This window comes from Xenopus laevis, chromosome 4L (genome assembly GCF_017654675.1).
Source record: "Xenopus laevis strain J_2021 chromosome 4L, Xenopus_laevis_v10.1, whole genome shotgun sequence".
Lineage (NCBI taxonomy): Eukaryota > Metazoa > Chordata > Amphibia > Anura > Pipidae > Xenopus > Xenopus laevis.
In genome coordinates, this window is record NC_054377.1 from 127,203,976 (window position 1) to 127,221,144 (window position 17,169).

General features: G+C 41.7%; 1 protein-coding gene across 1 annotated transcript; it reads left to right on the top strand.

Annotated features, from left to right (window-relative positions):
• The first annotated feature begins 1,951 nt into the window (after positions 1-1,951).
• Positions 1,952-16,897, top strand: bap1.L (BRCA1 associated protein 1 L homeolog). Its single transcript, XM_018256924.2, has 17 exons — positions 1,952-2,184; positions 4,936-4,965; positions 5,159-5,213; positions 8,550-8,682; positions 8,771-8,890; positions 10,285-10,346; positions 11,222-11,364; positions 11,758-11,836; positions 12,121-12,244; positions 12,598-12,745; positions 12,824-12,984; positions 13,087-13,208; positions 13,290-13,714; positions 14,837-14,955; positions 15,501-15,593; positions 15,705-15,777; positions 16,257-16,897. The coding sequence occupies exons 1-17, from the start codon at positions 2,148-2,150 to the stop codon at positions 16,388-16,390; spliced, it is 2,058 nt and encodes a 685-aa protein (XP_018112413.1). The 5' UTR covers positions 1,952-2,147; the 3' UTR covers positions 16,391-16,897.
• Positions 16,898-17,169: the final 272 nt, after the last annotated feature.

A 17,169-nucleotide genomic window follows, 5' to 3' on the forward strand; every position in this document is an offset into this window, starting at 1 on the left:
GATTCAAGCTTTTTCCATGGCTGGGGTATAATAACTGTGGAAAAATTTGAGTTGTTTTTTTTTAACCTGAAAAATAGATTTTTGACAAAAAAATAAAATAACCTCAAAAACTTGAATTTTTGTGGAAAACACAATTTCGAACCTTAAAGGGATACTATCATGAGAAACCATGTTTTTTCAAAATGCATCAGATAATAGTGCTGCTCCATCAGACTTCTGCACTGAAATCCATTTTTCAAAAGAGGAAACTGATATTTTTTTATATTTAATTTTGAAATCTGACATGGGGACTTGTGCTCTGATAAACTTCAGTCACTCTTTACTGCTGTACTGCAAGTTGGAGTGATATCACTCCCCTCCCTTCCCTCCACAGTAACCCATCAGCAGCCTGTCAACAGAAAAATGGGAAGGCAGCCAGATAGCAGCTCCCAGGTAGATAGGCTTGCCATCCAAGACGAAAAAATACCTGCCAGGGCTAGGGTTGCCACCTGGCTGGTATTTTACCAGCCTGGCCGGTAAAAATGATGGTTGAGCCCAATGTTATTAATAGGGAAAAAAGTTAAATACATAGGAAGGCCGGTATTTTTTTCCAGAAAAGGTGGCAACCCTAGGGGCCGTTATTACAAAGTTACTGGCAATGTAGTTGCTGGCAAGTTTGTAATACCCAAAGTGCAGCCCCTGGCCCGTCACCACTCCCTTAAGCCCCTCATTCAGTAAAACGTACCAGTCTCTTACTCTTCACCCTTCCTAAAGACTCTCTCGGATGTCTGCTGATGTCATTGCCCTGCCCCTCACCATCCCACCCCTTTACGTCACCGCCACCACTAGGCGGTAAGAATATTTTAAAAAGGTGGAAACTAGTGATGTGCGGGTCTGGTTTTTCCTGACCTGCAACCAACCCTAACCCGCCCTCCCTCAGCCCCCCCAGCATCCAACTTCTGGGTTCTTTTTATATATCCACCGATGATGTCACAAAAGGAAAGCAGGTGCACGGCTAAAAATCCGGAAGTCGGCATTTGAAGGTGGCGGGTGAGGAGAGCAGAAGAACTCTACCCACACCCACCCGCGAAGAGGAGTTCGAGGTTGGCCCAAACCTGTGGGTATCTGGCCGGCCCGCACATAGGCATACCTCCCAACATTTTGGAAGTAAAAAGAGGGACAAAAATGTTTTCTGCAAGTAGTGCGGCAATTTTTTTGAACACACCCATTTTAGTGGCCACACCCCATAATTACCATGTTCATTACAAAAATTTGAAAATATTTCTCCTTATCTAAACTGTTAAAATTACTTATTTTCTTATCTCAAAATAGTTACAAAGTATCTTATTTGCACCTGTTAGCTGTGCTGGCCTCTCTGCCAAAAGCCAATTAAGTTAGAAACTTTGTTTCTTTTTCTGGCTGTTCAGTGCAGAGAAAAGAGGGACTTTCCAGTACAAATGAGGGACCTCAGGTTGAGCTGTCAAAAGAGGGACTGTCCCTCTGAAAAAGGGACAGTTGGGAGGTATGCATAGGGTTGCCACCTGGCCGGTAAAAATGATGGTTGATTCCAATGTTATTAATAGGGAAAAAAGATAAATATAAAGGAAGGCCAGTATTTTTTTCCAGAAAAGGTGGCAACCCTCCCCGCACATCACTAGTGGAAAACCTACTGGTAGATCTAACAACTGTGACACATTCAGTTACATTGAGTAGGAGAAACAGCAGCCTCCTGTTAGCAGTTCCATCCTAAAGTGCTGACTCTTTCTGAAAGCACAAGACCAGGCAAAATGACCTGAGATGCACCTACACACCAATATTACAACTAATAAAAATACACTTGTTGGGTTAGGAATGAAATTTTATATGGTAGAATGAATTATTTGCAGTGTAAACAGTGTCATTTAGAAACAAAAAACGACATCATAAAAATCATGACAGAATCCCTTTAATAAATGTAACCCTTAATATAAACCCAAAACACAACAGACACAAACAATGCGCAGCCACTGCTTGAAAACATTAACAGACAAACTCAATCAGCCACAGTAGACTGATGCTTCCGCTTCTGGGTGGATCACGTGACACGCAGGCGGAAAGAACGAAACAATAACAAATGCTTCCGTCGCGCTGTGATGAGGTCATAGCCTCGGAGGCATGGAGGAGGCAACATGAATAAAGGCTGGTTAGAGCTGGAAAGCGATCCAGGTACGAGTTCTTAATGGTGTCCTGTGCGTGTCACACTGTCGGGTGATTCCTTTTTGCAGGTGACACGAGTAGGACAGTGATGCCCCATTACGTGGCGCTTTATGGCCCAGGCCTGGGCGTATTCCTTTGTGTTTAGTATGGAGAGTAGGACAGCCACTTGCGGACCCACTAACTCTTTGCAGAACTGCAGCTTCCAAGGTGGTAATAATGTCCTGTTCTGTGCCCGGCTTTCTTTCTACTATTCTTGTCTGTGGGCGATCTGACCCAGTAAATCTAAGCATAGAGTGTAAGCCTTTGTAAGGCAGCAACTACACACTCACATCCTCTAATTGTTCACTAACAGGGATGTCTATTAATCAATCCATCTTGTGTCCCCATATGCCATTAATGACTGATAAACCCAATCCTTTCTAAAATATACTAGTTAGTCTGCATCACCCGCTGTAGCGTCACCCAGCCCCGCTGTAGCGTCACCCAGCCCCGCTGTAGCGTCACCCAGCCCCGCTGTAGCGTCACCCAGCCCCGCTGTAGCGTCACCCAGCCCCGCTGTAGCGTCACCCAGCCCCGCTGTAGCGTCACCCAGCCCCGCTGTAGCGTCACCCAGCCCCGCTGTAGCGTCACCCAGCCCCGCTGTAGCGTCACCCAGCCCCGCTGTAGCGTCACCCAGCCCCGCTGTAGCGTCACCCAGCCCCGCTGTAGCGTCACCCAGCCCCGCTGTAGCGTCACCCAGCCCCGCTGTAGCGTCACCCAGCCCCGCTGTAGCGTCACCCAGCCCCGCTCTAGCGTCACCCAGCCCCACAATTAATTTTGTAAGAAAAATAAAAGAAACTTGGAAGTATACACCGTAAATCTTCTGCTTTCCACCATCATGAGAGTTGTGCTGGACCACTGGTTCCTCCCCATTATTCATTTATATGGTGCCAGACTGTTAGCCGGATGCTTTGCAGTAACGAACACAGGACTTGGAATAAATGAAGAAAAGAACTGGGGAGTGAAACTGGATGCTTTTGCTACTATGTCATGACTAAACAGATGAACGTGAGTGTTGCTGCTATACCTTAGGGCTAGGCCACACGGGAAGATTTCAGGGAGATTAGTCACCTGGCGGCTCTTGATGCAATTTCGAGCGACTTTGAAAAACGTATCGCCGTGTGTGAATAGGCGCAGGCGACTTTAGCGCTAGCGGGTGCAAGATACCACCAAGCCATTCACGGAGATTAGTCGCCAGGCAACCAATCTCCCTGAATCTTCCCGTGTGGCCCTAGCCTAAGACAGTGATCCCCAACTAGTAGCTCGCGAGTAGCATGTTGCTCTCCAATGCCTTGGATGTTGCTCCCAGTGGCCTCAAAGCAGGTGCCTAGTTTGAAATTCTTGGCTTGGAGGCAAGTTTTAGTTGCATAAAAACCAGATGTACTGCCAAACAGAGGCTCCTGTAGTCTGCCACCAAATAGTCAATCAGAGCCCTTATTTGGCACCCCAGGAACTTTTTGCATGCCTGTGTTACTCTCCAACTCCAACTTTTTTTTTTAATGTGGCTCACGGGTAAAAAAGGTTGGGGACCCCTGCTTTAAGCTGTGAATGCCCAGCCTTGCAGCCCCCAGCTGTTGTTTCAACTACAAGTCCCAGTGTCCACTTACAGCTGGAGATAGATATTGGTATTGCAGTTTAAAGTCTCCAGTACCCCTGTTAATAACTCATGTCTTCAGCCGTTCCTCTTCCCCAGCAGCATCCCAAGACTGTTTTTTTGGTGGGGGCTGACAAGACCTGCTTCACTGTTTACATGTGCCCTTCAGGGTGTTTGCCCTCACATAATACATTCCCTTCAATGGTTAATGGGCAACTAAAATCTAAAATAGATAAGGCTGGAAATGCTGTATTTTGTATACTAAATATAAACATGAACTTACTGCACCACAAGCCCAATTAAACAAATGATTTATACTTTCAAAGTTGGCACAGGGGGCTGTCATATTGTAACTTTGTTAAACATCTTTGCAAGACCAAGACTACGCACATGCTCAGTGTGGTCTGGGCTTCATTTGGGAGGTTAAGTTTAGGGATCGTCATAAATTATTAAAACATCACAAGTCAAATAATATCTGCCAGAAGCTGATACAGCAAGACTGATTGATTAATAATCAGAATATACAGACTGCACTGGGTCTGTGGATACAAATCTACAGTTGTTACAGGGAAACAACCAAAGCTGTTTGAGTTCTGGGAAGTAAGGTGGGGGGGGCTCCCCCCTGTCGTTTGAAAGTATAATCATTTCCCTGCACAGCAGTCAGGGACCGTCTGAAGTTTCCTAATTGCAGCTGTCAGAGCAAGTAAAACAAAGGGGGAATTTCACTGTATACAGTCAGGTTTCTTATAAAAACGGTACATATTTTTTCATTAAAGTATATTGGAGATAGGTTTCTTTTTCATAGGATTTTATTTTTTTGCCTTTACATACCCTTTAAGAGAACAACAGCCACATTATAGTATCCTTGTTGGATGGGATGTCAAGCAGCTTAACCCTTGCCTGGGGTATTATGTCATACAATAAAGAACATGTTGCGGCACTTCCATTTGCAAAAGTGAAAAGGGCAAGAGAAGACCTGAAATGTCACTTGGTCTCTGACAATAATAAACACTTCTCACTTTTGCAAATGGAAGTGCCGCAGCATGTTCTTTGTTTGCCCTACACATACTATGCATCATTTCTGTTTCAGAATAACCATTGTTCTGTGTTTTCTCTTTCTCTCTTAGGACTTTTTACACTGCTGGTTGAAGATTTTGGTATGTAACAAATGGGAGAAGCTTATATTGTGGCATGGGATTAGTACTTGAAAAGTAAAATGTAGAAATGGCAGGTTGTAACCGTTACTGGTAAGGATGAAGGTATTTTCTAGTCTTTAGTTAAAGGAGAAGATACTATGGGTGGATTGGAAATGGAGAACATGTTTTTTTATTATAATATTTTTTCTTGCAGGAGTGAAAGGGGTGCAGGTGGAGGAGATCTATGACCTTCAGAGCAAGTGCCCAGGGTATGATACTTGCGCTGTCCTTCCATACAGTATACAAAACGACACTGTTGAAAAAGCTAAAAAAAATCGAACTGTCCAAAATTGGGATAGTTTATACTGTAGAGGAAGTACCTAAGGGGATCTATGATCTATGATCTATGATCACTATGTAAATATAAGTTGGCTCTGCAATAAAGACTTTGGTTCCTCATTCCCCAATAGATCTTTCTATATATATATATATCCCTTGAGATCTTAAAGGAATTGATCAGGATAAAAATAAAAACTGGGTAAATAGGCTGCGCAAAATAAAATATGTTTCTAATATAGTTAGTTAGCCAAAAAAGTCACTGGATGTCTAACATAATAGCCAGAACACTACTTCCTGCTTTGCAGCTCTCTTGGTTTCCACTGATTGGTTACCAGGCAGTAACCAATCAGTGACTTGAGGGGGGGCCACATGAATCTGAGCTGAATGCTGAGGATCAATTGCAAACTCACTTAAATGTTATGTCCCAAGTGGCCCCACATTATAGTCGCTGACTAACTCAGAGTTAGAGAGCTGAAAAGCAGGAAATAGTGTTCTGTTCTGTTAGACATCCAGTCACTCCAGCCTTTATAGATGACATTTTTGGCTATATTAGAAACACTTTTTATTTTGCACAGTATTACACATATTTACCCAGTTTTTATTTATATACTGAACTGTTCCTTTAATGTATGGAAATAACTCCCCCCCCCCCGAAGGTGTGATGCTGTTGTTATACTTTCCTCTGGATCAGGTAGGAAGTAAATGGTGGATTATATGAGTGTAAATTAATGGTTCATCTTTTTCACAGGATAAGAAGAGATTTCACTGGCACACAAGCGTTGGTTCAGCAGGACAAGCCCTTGCTATTTTATTAATGCAATGTGCAATGATTCGGGGGAAACTCCCCTTTGTCAATCATAGTGTGGGGGTGGTGCAGACAACATTATAAGGGGTGTTTACTTAATGCAAATTAGCATCCAATTAACAATTACAATAAGTGAAACCGATGTGTGCAATGCATTTAGTAAAAGTTCATTGTAATCCAAACGGGTATAATACCATTCGATCCGAAAAAATAGATACATCCTGTGCTTTCATCATGGTGTGAAAAAAATTGAGACCATTAACCTATAACAAAAAATATAAACTAGGTAACAAAGTTCCAAGTGTCAATAAAAAAAAGAAACATTTAAAAATTATGTTAAAAAGGTTAAAATTGTAACAATTTGCTGAGGGAGTAATTGACCCTGCATTTAAGGGACTAGATAAGAAGGTGTTACCTGTCCCTGGAAGAAAATCAGAAAAAGCTTGTTATCTGAAAAGGAAAGGTATAAAGAATTAACAACTGGAAGGAACTTATATTACATCACAAAAAACAGGACATGTTATATTCGTCATTAAGCCCCCTGGGGGATCTGGTTTGTAGCAGCCAGATCCAATAACATTCTCGCTGTAGGAGTGCTCTTTTAATGTCCTGTCCTTGTTTGGCTAATAACGTTTCCCGTTTTGTTTTACTTGTTTCTTTGTCTGTACTCTTTTCTTAATTGTCAATAAAGCCCGTGCCTGTTGCTGGAAGTTTGTAATTCCTTATTATAGATTTGTGATCTGGCCGACATAAGCGAGGCCACAAGGGCATTTGAAGCAGTAAATAACATTACTCTTGTCACATGTCAGCATTACCAGGAATGATACTATTAGAGTGCCCACATTGCCTGCATGGAAAAGTAGCCTGGGATTTAACATGAGGCTGGCCGTCCGACTGTCCCTTAGGTCTAGGTTTAACCAAATCCCTGATACATTTTCCCTGTCTGTATGAGAAAAGAGGAGGTGACTGGAACAGTTGAACATACTTAGGATCTGAGCTAAGGAGCCCCCAATATTTCAAAATAATTTTTTTGCAAACCTTGGAATTAGAATCAAATGAGTAAATAAATGGTAGTCTTTGGGCTTTATTAGGTTTCCCCTTCCTTTCCAGTAACTGCGCCCTGGGAATTAACCGGACCGTTTCTTTGTGTAATTTTAGATTATCTTCATCATATCCCTTTGCCTTAAATTTCTGCAATATTTGTGTAGATGCCTCCTCATAAAGTTCATCCGTGGATGCTATGCGCCTAACGCGTATTAATTGACTAGTGGGTAGTCCCTTGAAATGGCCTGGTGGGTGATATGATGTGGGTTTTAACAAGTTGTTTCTGTCCGTAGGTTTTGTATCGACTGAGGTAGTAAATTTATGCCCCGTGTACTTAATGTTAACATCCAAAAAATGTAACTCTGTGGCACTCGGCTCCAAGGTGAACTTAATTGTGGAGTGAACATTATTCAGATAACAATGAAACTCTGTGAGCTTCTCCCTTGAGCCGGACCATAAAAAGAAGTATCGTCCATATAACGCATATAGGAATGAATGTTTCGAGAAAAATCAGTGTTGGCAAAGAAATCCATGTATATATTGGCATAGGCCGGTGCCATGTTGGCACCCATGGTGCAGCCTTGTAACTGCAAATAAAAATCCTCTTTAAAGGAAAAATAATTTAACAGAACAATTTCCAATAAATTGCAAAGAAAATTGATGGTATGATTGGGCAACTTCCCTTGAGATAAATACATCCGGATACATTCAATTCCCTAATCATGTGGGATGGACGTGAAAAGGTCCTTAACATCCAAGGAACAAAGAAGGAATTCACCAGGTGGCATGATTATGTTATTTAAACTATTAATATTTAACCTATTAAGGAACTCCGTAGTATCAGTCAGACAGGGTTCTAGTCCTGGTAGTAAATACCGATCTATGTAGATCGCCAATGGTTGCCAAATTGACCCCACATTAGAAACTGGTGGATTTGTAAGCCTTTTATGAATTTTTAGGGAGAAAATATACACGGGAGCCTTAGGGTGCTCAGTGGTGAGGAGTTGTGCGACACCACGATGAAAGCACAGGACGTATCTATTTTTTTCGGATCTAATGGTATTATACCCGTTTGGATTACAATGAACTTTTACTAAATGCTTGCACATATCTGTTTCACTTATTGTAATTGTTAATTGGATGCTAATTTGCATTAAGTGAACACCCCTTCTAATGTTGTCTGCACCACCCCCACACTATGATTGACAAAGGGGAGTTTCCCCGAAACATTGCACATTGCATTAATAAAATAGCAAGGGCTTGTCCTGCTGAACCAACTCTTGTGTGCCAGTGAAATCTCTTCTGATCCTATACGTGAGGCGGCCGATTCCTCTATCACTGGGCACCAAGGGAAGAAACCAGGGTATGTAAGGTGTGTGGTTACCTCTAATTTCATTTGGAATCATCTTTTTCACAGGCCAGTGTATGGCTTTATCTTCCTATTCAAATGGATCGAGGAGCGGCGATCGCGCAGGAAAGTCTCCACTCTGCTGGATGACACGTCCGTTATGGAAGATGAGGTTGTCAACAACATGTTCTTTGCCCATCAGGTATGGTGGATAAACGAGGGAGTGTTGGTGTGATGTGCAATTCTGTATATTCTCACGCACTGCTCCTTTTATTTCATGTTCATTCTAGCTGATCCCTAATTCATGTGCTACTCACGCACTCCTGAGTGTCTTACTGAACTGTGGTGGGGTTCATCTGGGGCCCACACTGAGCCGGATCAAGGAATTCACCAAAGGATTCAGCCCAGAGGTACTGGAATTGTTCCAGTTAGGGGTTATGTTTGGCAACAGCATGGAATACTTGTTTCATAAATAAGACTTATTATCTTGCACCGCAACAAATGATTGGGGCGTTGTTTTAGGTATTACAGAAGTACTTTAAAGTAGGGATGCACCGAATCCAGGTTTCTGCCTTTTTCAGTAGGATTCAGCCAAATCCTTCTGCCTGGTCCAAACCAAATCCTAATTTGCATATGCAAATTAGGGTCTGGGAGAGAAATTGTGTGACTTTTTGTCACCTTCCCACCCCTAATTTGCATATGCAAATATATCAATCCACTATTTTGGATTCGCCAGAACCCCCAAATCCTTTGCGAAAGATTCGGCCGAATACCGAACTCTAATTTGCATATACAAATTAGGGTTCGGTATTCGGCCGAATCTTTCGCAAAGGATTCGGGGGTTCTGGCGAAGCCAAAATAGTGGATTCGGTGCATCTCTGCTTTTAATTCTGAAGGGGGCTACGAGCGATGAAGGAGATTGAGAAACCCTGGTCTAAAGAATAAGCTTGTTTTTCAGTGATACTGTAGTTGGACTGTGTATTGGGTGGAGGAACTTTATGTACTTTCCCACTGATTGAAATAGAGGTTATATTATCTATGTTAAAGTGGTGGTTCACCTTTAAATTACCTTTTTAATATGATGTATAGATTAATATTCTGAGACTATTGGCAATTGGGCACCATTTTGTTATTATTATTTGTAGTTTTTGAGTTATTTAGCTTTTTGTCCTGCAGCTCTCCAGTTTGCAGTTTCGGCAATCTGGTTGTTAGGGTCCAAATTACCCTAGCAACCATGAACTGATTTGAATGAGAAACTTGAATATGAATAGACTTTCTCCAACTCTGCAGAACCAGTGGCTGCAGCAAAATAATCCCCCAAATAGAATCCCAGTTGATCTGTTTCAATCTGGCTCCATGATCTTTGTCCCTGCAACTGGAGTTGGAAACAGTAAAGGGGATGTAAAGGCCAAAATAAAATCCAATACAAATCTCTACACATTCGCCGACTGCTCTACAGGGAAACAAACAAAGCTGCCTGAGTTCTGCATGGCTGGGAAGTAAGGCGGGGGCTCCCCCTGCTGTTCATAAGTATGATTGTTTCCCTGCTCAGCAGTTAGGGACCATCTGACAATTCCTATCCACAGCAGTAAATGAAGGGAGAATTTTACTGCATACAGTCAGGTTTCTTATAAAAACGATACACATTTTTTATTTAAAGTATATTGGAGATAGGTTTCTTTTTCATTAAAGAAAGTAAAAATTGGATTTTATTTTTTTGCCTTTACATAGAGAATGTATAGAAATGGATAAACCTTAACTAAGAGGATATAAAGATGCATCATTACCATCTTTTCTTTCACAGAGTAAAGGTTATGCGATTGGGAATGCTCCAGAACTGGCAAAAGCTCACAACAGCCATGCCAGGTAGGTAAAGTTGAAAAAGAAAATACTTTTTCCTGTCAGGCCATGTTTCTGTGAAAAAGCAGGTGCAAAATCTTCTGCTGCCTTTCCTGCTAGATCTTTACACTGACAGCCTTTTTATGGAAGCCAGGAAGCTATATTTTAAAGGGATTGTTCATCTTTAAATAAACTTTTAGTATGATATAGAGTGACATTCTGAGACAATTTGCAATTGGTTTTCATTTTTTTTAAATTATTTGTGGTTTTTTAGTTATTTCGCTTTTTATTCAGCAGCTCTCCAGTTTGCCGTTTCAGCAATCTGGTTGCTAGGGTCCAAAATACCCAAGCAACCATGCATTGATTTGAATAAGAGATTGGAATATGAATAGGAGAGGGTCAAGAATGGAAAGATGACTAATAAAAAATAGCAATAACAATAAATGTGTAGCCTTACAGAGCATTTTGTTTTTTTTGCTCAGCAGTTCACATGGAGGATGAATTGTAACTTCAGTATGATTTGTAGAACCTCACATGATTAGCTCTTGCTTGTAATACAGAGAGGGATAATGAGCTTTCTAAAAGTAACTTCTACAAGGACCTGTTTTACCCCCCCCCCCCCCCCAAAAAAAAAAACATGCCTGGCTTGAATTACTTAGATAGTTGAAGGTAGGTAGAGACTGGATATGCAGTACCTGCAAGTTTAGGAATTGTACTACTATGTTAGGAAATAATCCCCACTATCGCCTCCGTTTATAAGAACGTGTACATTTTATAGCTCATTTTCCCCCAAAGGCAGCACCTTCTCCTGTATTTGCCTCTTTTCTCAAGTTCTGCTAAGCTTTCTCTCCTCCGCGTCCTACGCACACTTTATGATGCTGAATTTTCCATGACTTCTACAGACCAGAGCCCCGCCACCTGCCTGAGAAGCAGAATGGGATCAGCGCTGTTCGGACCATGGAAGCTTTTCACTTTGTCAGTTATGTTCCTATTAAAGGACGACTTTTTGAACTTGATGGGTTGAAAGTCTACCCTATTGACCATGGTAAGAAAATGCAGAAAATAAGGAGTAAATTTGCTCCCAACTCCTTTTGCATAGCTGTGCCACATGTTCTACAGTAAAACTGGGTTAGCACCTTCTTTACTATTTAGTGAGTCGGTTCTGTCTTTCTGTTCTTGGCAGATAAAGTTCACTTCCATTCTAGTCCATATGTAAATTGTGTAGAATGTACTGTTTAAACTACTTTGAAAGTGAGCTAGTAAATTAAGTTCTATTAATGTATGAATCTGGCAGCTTAGAAAAACTCTGCATTTCATTAATTATGCCTTTAATATGAACAATGTGCTTCCTAACCTTTATAGGGTTTCCAGCTGCCATTAAATTAGATGGAAAAGGGTAGAGTTTTTAGCAGTTTATCAGCTTTGCCTTCTTAATTAGGTCCCTGGGCAGAGGATGAAGAATGGACAGACAAGGCTCGCAGAGTGATCATGGAGAGGATCGGGCTGGCTACAGCAGGGTAAGGGGGTTGGGATGTGTGCCAGCTAGTGATGTGCGGGTTGGGTTTTTTCCGACCCTAACCCTCCCTCAACCCGCGCCCGCATCCAACTTCCGGGTTCCTTTTATAGACTCGCAGCTATAAATCCAGAAGTTGGCATTTGAAGAGCTCAATCTGCACCCACGAAGAGGAGTGCGAGGTCGGCCCGACCTGCGGGTATCGGGTCGGCTCACACACCACTAGTGCCAGCAGGTGGGGTGTTGCTGCAGATATGTGTTTCTAATAGAAGTGTATTGTATGTGCAGGGAGCCGTATCATGACATTAGGTTTAACCTGATGGCAGTGGTGCCTGATCGAAGGCTTAAATATGAGGGCAAACTTAACATTTTAAAGATGAACAGACAGACTGTGCTGGAGGCATTGCAACAGGTAAGTTATTCTCTATCCTCCTCTGAAAAATCCCCTCTTTCCAAGCCTGTTATTTGCAAACACATGTCAAACTTTGGGAATTTACTCATTCGGACACAGCGGGACTTTGTAGCAATGGGAATGCATGAACCCTAACCCAGGTGTCCACAGATTCTGCCTCTGTAGACGTATACTGGGAGATGTAGTTCACTAACCCGCTAGAGAAACAACTGTGGTCATTTGCCCATGTTTGCCTTTTTCTGGAGACCTTCCTTCGAATTATTGACAGCACAGCCCTCTATTTCTTTTGATTTTTTTAAGGTTTTAGATTAGAGAATTGGGATATCAGTGTCCTGCTATTTTGTCCCCTGTAGTTGATAAGAGTAACTCAGCCGGAACTGATTCAGGCTCAGAAGTCTACAGATGGCCAGAGCACAGAAGAAACAAAGAGTCCTGCAATAAAGGCTCCAGTGTCCCAGGAGAGCCATCGGGCCCACCATGGATCCCACAGGAGCACCACAGGTATTGGGTGTTTTTATTTAAACTCTATAAAAACACTTAACCAGATAATATATATTAATGCATCTTTTTTTCTTCTAGACTTGGGTGCAGAACCAGCAGGGTCCCTCCTCCGAGGCCCTGTTCTGTCTGCTCATAATAAATCCAAACCCCTACCCCAGAACGGAGGTATTGTACCTGCACCAGCTTCACGACTGCCGGCCTTCCTTGACAACCATAACTATGCCAAGTCACCTATGCAGGTGAGACTAATGACAATTTCAGAGTATCCTAATATTGAAATTTTAGGGGTCTTCTAAAAAGGTAATAAAAAAATGGCAACATCTGAATATCTGTGATTACAGGAAGAGGAGGACTTGGCTGCAGGGGTGGGCAGATCGCGCGGTGTCCCTCCACCTGCTCCAGACACAGATGAAGAGGAAGAAGAGGAAACTGAAAATGTTAGAAGACCCCTGACACCTCCGGGGTGAGAACTTTGTCAGTTCTACCGACCCTTGTTCATAAAAACCTAAATTGCTAAAACAAATGTAACTGTATCTTCCCTCAGGTTCAAGAGAAGGAGTTCAGAGTCTTTGCCTCCACCCCCAGGACCTGAACCTGGTGTTTTAGCAGAGAAACTAAAAGAGACACAGAGGGATTTGTGCTCCCCCCTTTCCATAAAAACAGGAGCTCCTACTGCTCCCCACTCTCAGCCTTCCCCTACCCCAAGCAACGAGAGCACAGACACTGCCTCGGAAATTGGTAGTGCGTTTAACTCCCCACTTCGTTCTCCTCTAAGATCTGCCAACCCGACCCGTCCCTCCAGTCCTGTCACCTCTCATTTGTCCAAAGTTCTCTTTGGTGAGGAGGAACCACTGTCACGTCTAGACTGTGTGCGCTATAATAGAGCAGTGCGGGAACTGGGACCACATATCAGCACTGGGATTCTGCATTTGAGCAAGGATGGATACCTGTCCCCACTTAGCAGGCTAGGTAAGGTATTTATACTTATATCCCCTGTGTATAGTTGCTCCTCCCTAAAGACCACTGTAACAAACCACTCACTATTATATCATGATTTAAAGGGCTCCCAGCCTTGTATAACTAATTGGGAATATGATCTCTCTCCTAATTCTATGTCTCTCGCTGACTCTCTACAATCCTATGTCGTTCTTTCCTGCTGTGCCTTTGTTGCAGTCATTCTCTCCATCCATTCTCTGTCATTGTTGCTTACATTGTAAGGAGAGATATAGGCAAGGAAACATCTGTAAGCAGGGTCAACTTTAGAAAAAATCTAGGGAAAGCCTTTAACAGTACTATAAATTTTTAAGTAGACAAAAGAAAATTACAGATGTTTGCTATGTATTTTAGCACATAATTGGTTTGTTACTTTATTCATTTTCTTTGTGAGTAGGGTAAGATTACCTGGAAGTAACTCTGGTATGTTGGGACATAAAATACTGGGTAGTGGTTAAAGGATCAGTGACACCAAAAAATGAAAGAGTTTTAAAGTACTTAACATATAATACACTATTAACATGCACTGGTAAAAGCTGAGTGTTTGCTTTATAATTACTACTATATTTTATATAAACAAGCTGGGGTACAGGATACTCCGTAGATTATTGATATGTTCTGAAGAATCCCATTTTACACTACAGAGCTTATCTGTTATCAGCTGTGTATTCCGTGCCTTTTCTCCTTTTTCAGCTTTGAATGGCTACGCAGCAGCTTATTTTTATAAATTATAGTGGAGTTTCTGAAGCAAACACACCTGTTTTACCAGTGCAGCACAACAGTATATTATATTTTCATTACTTTAAGACTTTCATTTTTTGATGCAACTGTTCTAACTAATTATAAGTTGGGTTTAGGGATGGGATGAGATTTTATGAGAGCCACTACATCATTTTACTGTTGCGAAGGTCCCATTTTTTGTACACCGGATGGTTCATAATAATTGTACCTAAAGGTAAACTTTAAAGGTCAGTGTTGTGCGGCAGAAAGTAGCAGATTAGCACATATAGATTTGTTGGTGATATAATTGGGTTGTTGAATCTATGAGTAAAGGTAGGAGGGAATCTACTAATCACATTTCTGATTCCCCTAATGTAGACACAGGTAAAGTATCACCCAAGAGTCACAAAGCAGAGGAGCCAAGAGAGAGTCCAGAGCCAGACTCCGAGCGCAACAGAGTCACAGAAGCTCCCCAAGGGGAAAAATTTTCTCCTAAGGTAATTCTAAATATAGGGTGCTTATAGCAGAGAACATGACTTCAAAACCAAAGAAATAATTAGAATTTGACTTTCTTTCCATAATCATTATAATAGCTACATCATTTAGCCCCCTGAGACATTTGTATATTTGAACGTTACTGATCATTGCAATTTCCATATTAAAAGTGAAAACAGATTATAACCCTCCATATACAGGTTTGATCACTATGCCTCTTCTTTTAAGAGACTGTATACCATGAAATTAACATTTATCATGACAAAGACTTTGATATTCTAAGACAATTTCATTAAGATACTGGCCCTCATTTTATTATTCTTCGTGGTTTCTTAATAAACGGTTTTCTGCAGCTCTCCCTTTAGGGAATTCAAACTGTGATCTGGTTGCCGGGGTCACACTTACCCTAACAACCAGACAATGCTTTGATTGGCAGACTGGAAGTTAAATAGAAGAGGGCTGGTTTCTGTATACTAATTTAATTTGGGTGGCTTGCTTTGTTATTTTCAAAGAGAGAGGTTTGGAAAATGACTGTGTGTTATTTCAGGAGCTGCTAGCTTTGCTGAAGTGTGTCGAAGCTGAAATCTCTGCATCAGAAGCCTGTCTGCGGGAGGAACTAGAAAAACGCAAAAAATTCAAGGTCTCGCATTACCATCTACCATCACTTCCATATTGGCGCTGCCTTATTGCATTTCACTATTTCCTTATGATTTAGCAGCTAATTCCTGTGTGTTTGAACTCTGTCCTACAGATTGATGACCAAAGACGGACTCATAACTATGATGAATTTATCTGTGCGTTCATCTCGATGTTGGCTCAGGAAGGTAAGTGTAGTCATCTGCTGACTTGGCCATGCAATAGAAGTACATAGTAGAGTCTTGCGTGGGTCTGATTGGGCAGACTCATGCCTAACCCGACCCATTGACCTGCAAGTTGATCCGCTACTCGCTGTGCTCCACTAACCAACCTGGCCTGGAAATAACTCACTTACCCCCCACCCCCAACACTGCACCCACAAAACCATAAGTGACATCACTCTTAACCGGACGTGACATCACACGTGAGCTTATTCCCCTATGTAGTGCATGATATTTTACCAAAAACTCAGGGGAGGGCAGGAGTTCTGCAACTTAGCCAGGTATCCAAGACAAGTAACCTACGGACTGACCGCACAATCGGGCAATCAGAAATTTCTACCCAAAATCTGATCACCTTACCGGGATTCTGTGGGTACCCGACCCAATGCAGGACTCTAGCCTATAGTATGATTGTTTTCTAATGTGTCACTCTTTTCCTGCCCAAGGAATGCTAGCAAGCTTGGTGGAGCAGAACATCTCTGTTCGGAGACGTCAGGGGGTCAGCATTGGTCGACTGCACAAACAGAGGAAACCAGACAGGCGCAAAAGATCCCGTCCTTACAAGGCCAAGAGACAATAAACAACCCAAAGCTAGAGGTTATGCGTCATCACCAATAAGTTCATGTAGAAAGAACTGATATCTGTGCTGTAGATATTGCCACTCACCAATGCTAAAATACTTGAATTTTAAAACTGTCGAATAGTGAATTGCTATTTCACACCCAGTGTTTGGGTATATACGTGTAGTGATCTGACATATGTATACAATGACCTGTGTATATGATGTACATAACCAGTTTTTATACCCCCCCCCTTATAAATACTTTGTTATATAAGTTCTGTTTAACATTCAGTGGCTTGTGAGTTCACTTCTAGCTCATGTTGCACAACACGTTTGTCTTTTATTTAGTGTTACACATAGGCCAGAATTATTGTCATTATCTCATATTAAGATGGAAAAACTTGTTTTCTTTATTGGCGGTAGCTTTAAAGTGAATCATGTTCAAAAATGGTGGGTTGTGACCCACTTTCAATTACTGTCTGATTGTCACAGAATTTTCATCATAAAATAAACAATGAATAATTACAGTTTTAACGGTGTCAATGAATGGGGCTCCTATATGTGCCAATGGGGTTGGAGGATGATTGCATTGAGTGTGGTGTGCTGAGGGTGGAATAAAATGGTTTCCCAAAAGCCACAATGATAACATTTTCTGTGTAAAAAGCTGTTTATAATTGGGAACACCATGACAGATACAGTTAGGCCCATAAATCTCTGGACAGAGACTTATTTTTTTCTAATTTTAGTTCTGTACATTACCACAACTCAGATGCAGTTGAACTGCAGACTTAGCTTTG

Excerpts from the sequence above, each read along its gene's own strand:
- bap1.L (XM_018256924.2), top strand. The coding sequence starts at position 2,148 with ATGAATAAAGGCTGGTTAGAGCTGGAAAGCGATCCAG. Across the intron at positions 12,245-12,597 it reads TGCTGGAGGCATTGCAACAG|TTGATAAGAGTAACTCAGCC; the intron begins GTAAGTTATTCT and ends TGTCCCCTGTAG. Across the intron at positions 12,746-12,823 it reads ATCCCACAGGAGCACCACAG|ACTTGGGTGCAGAACCAGCA; the intron begins GTATTGGGTGTT and ends TTTTTCTTCTAG.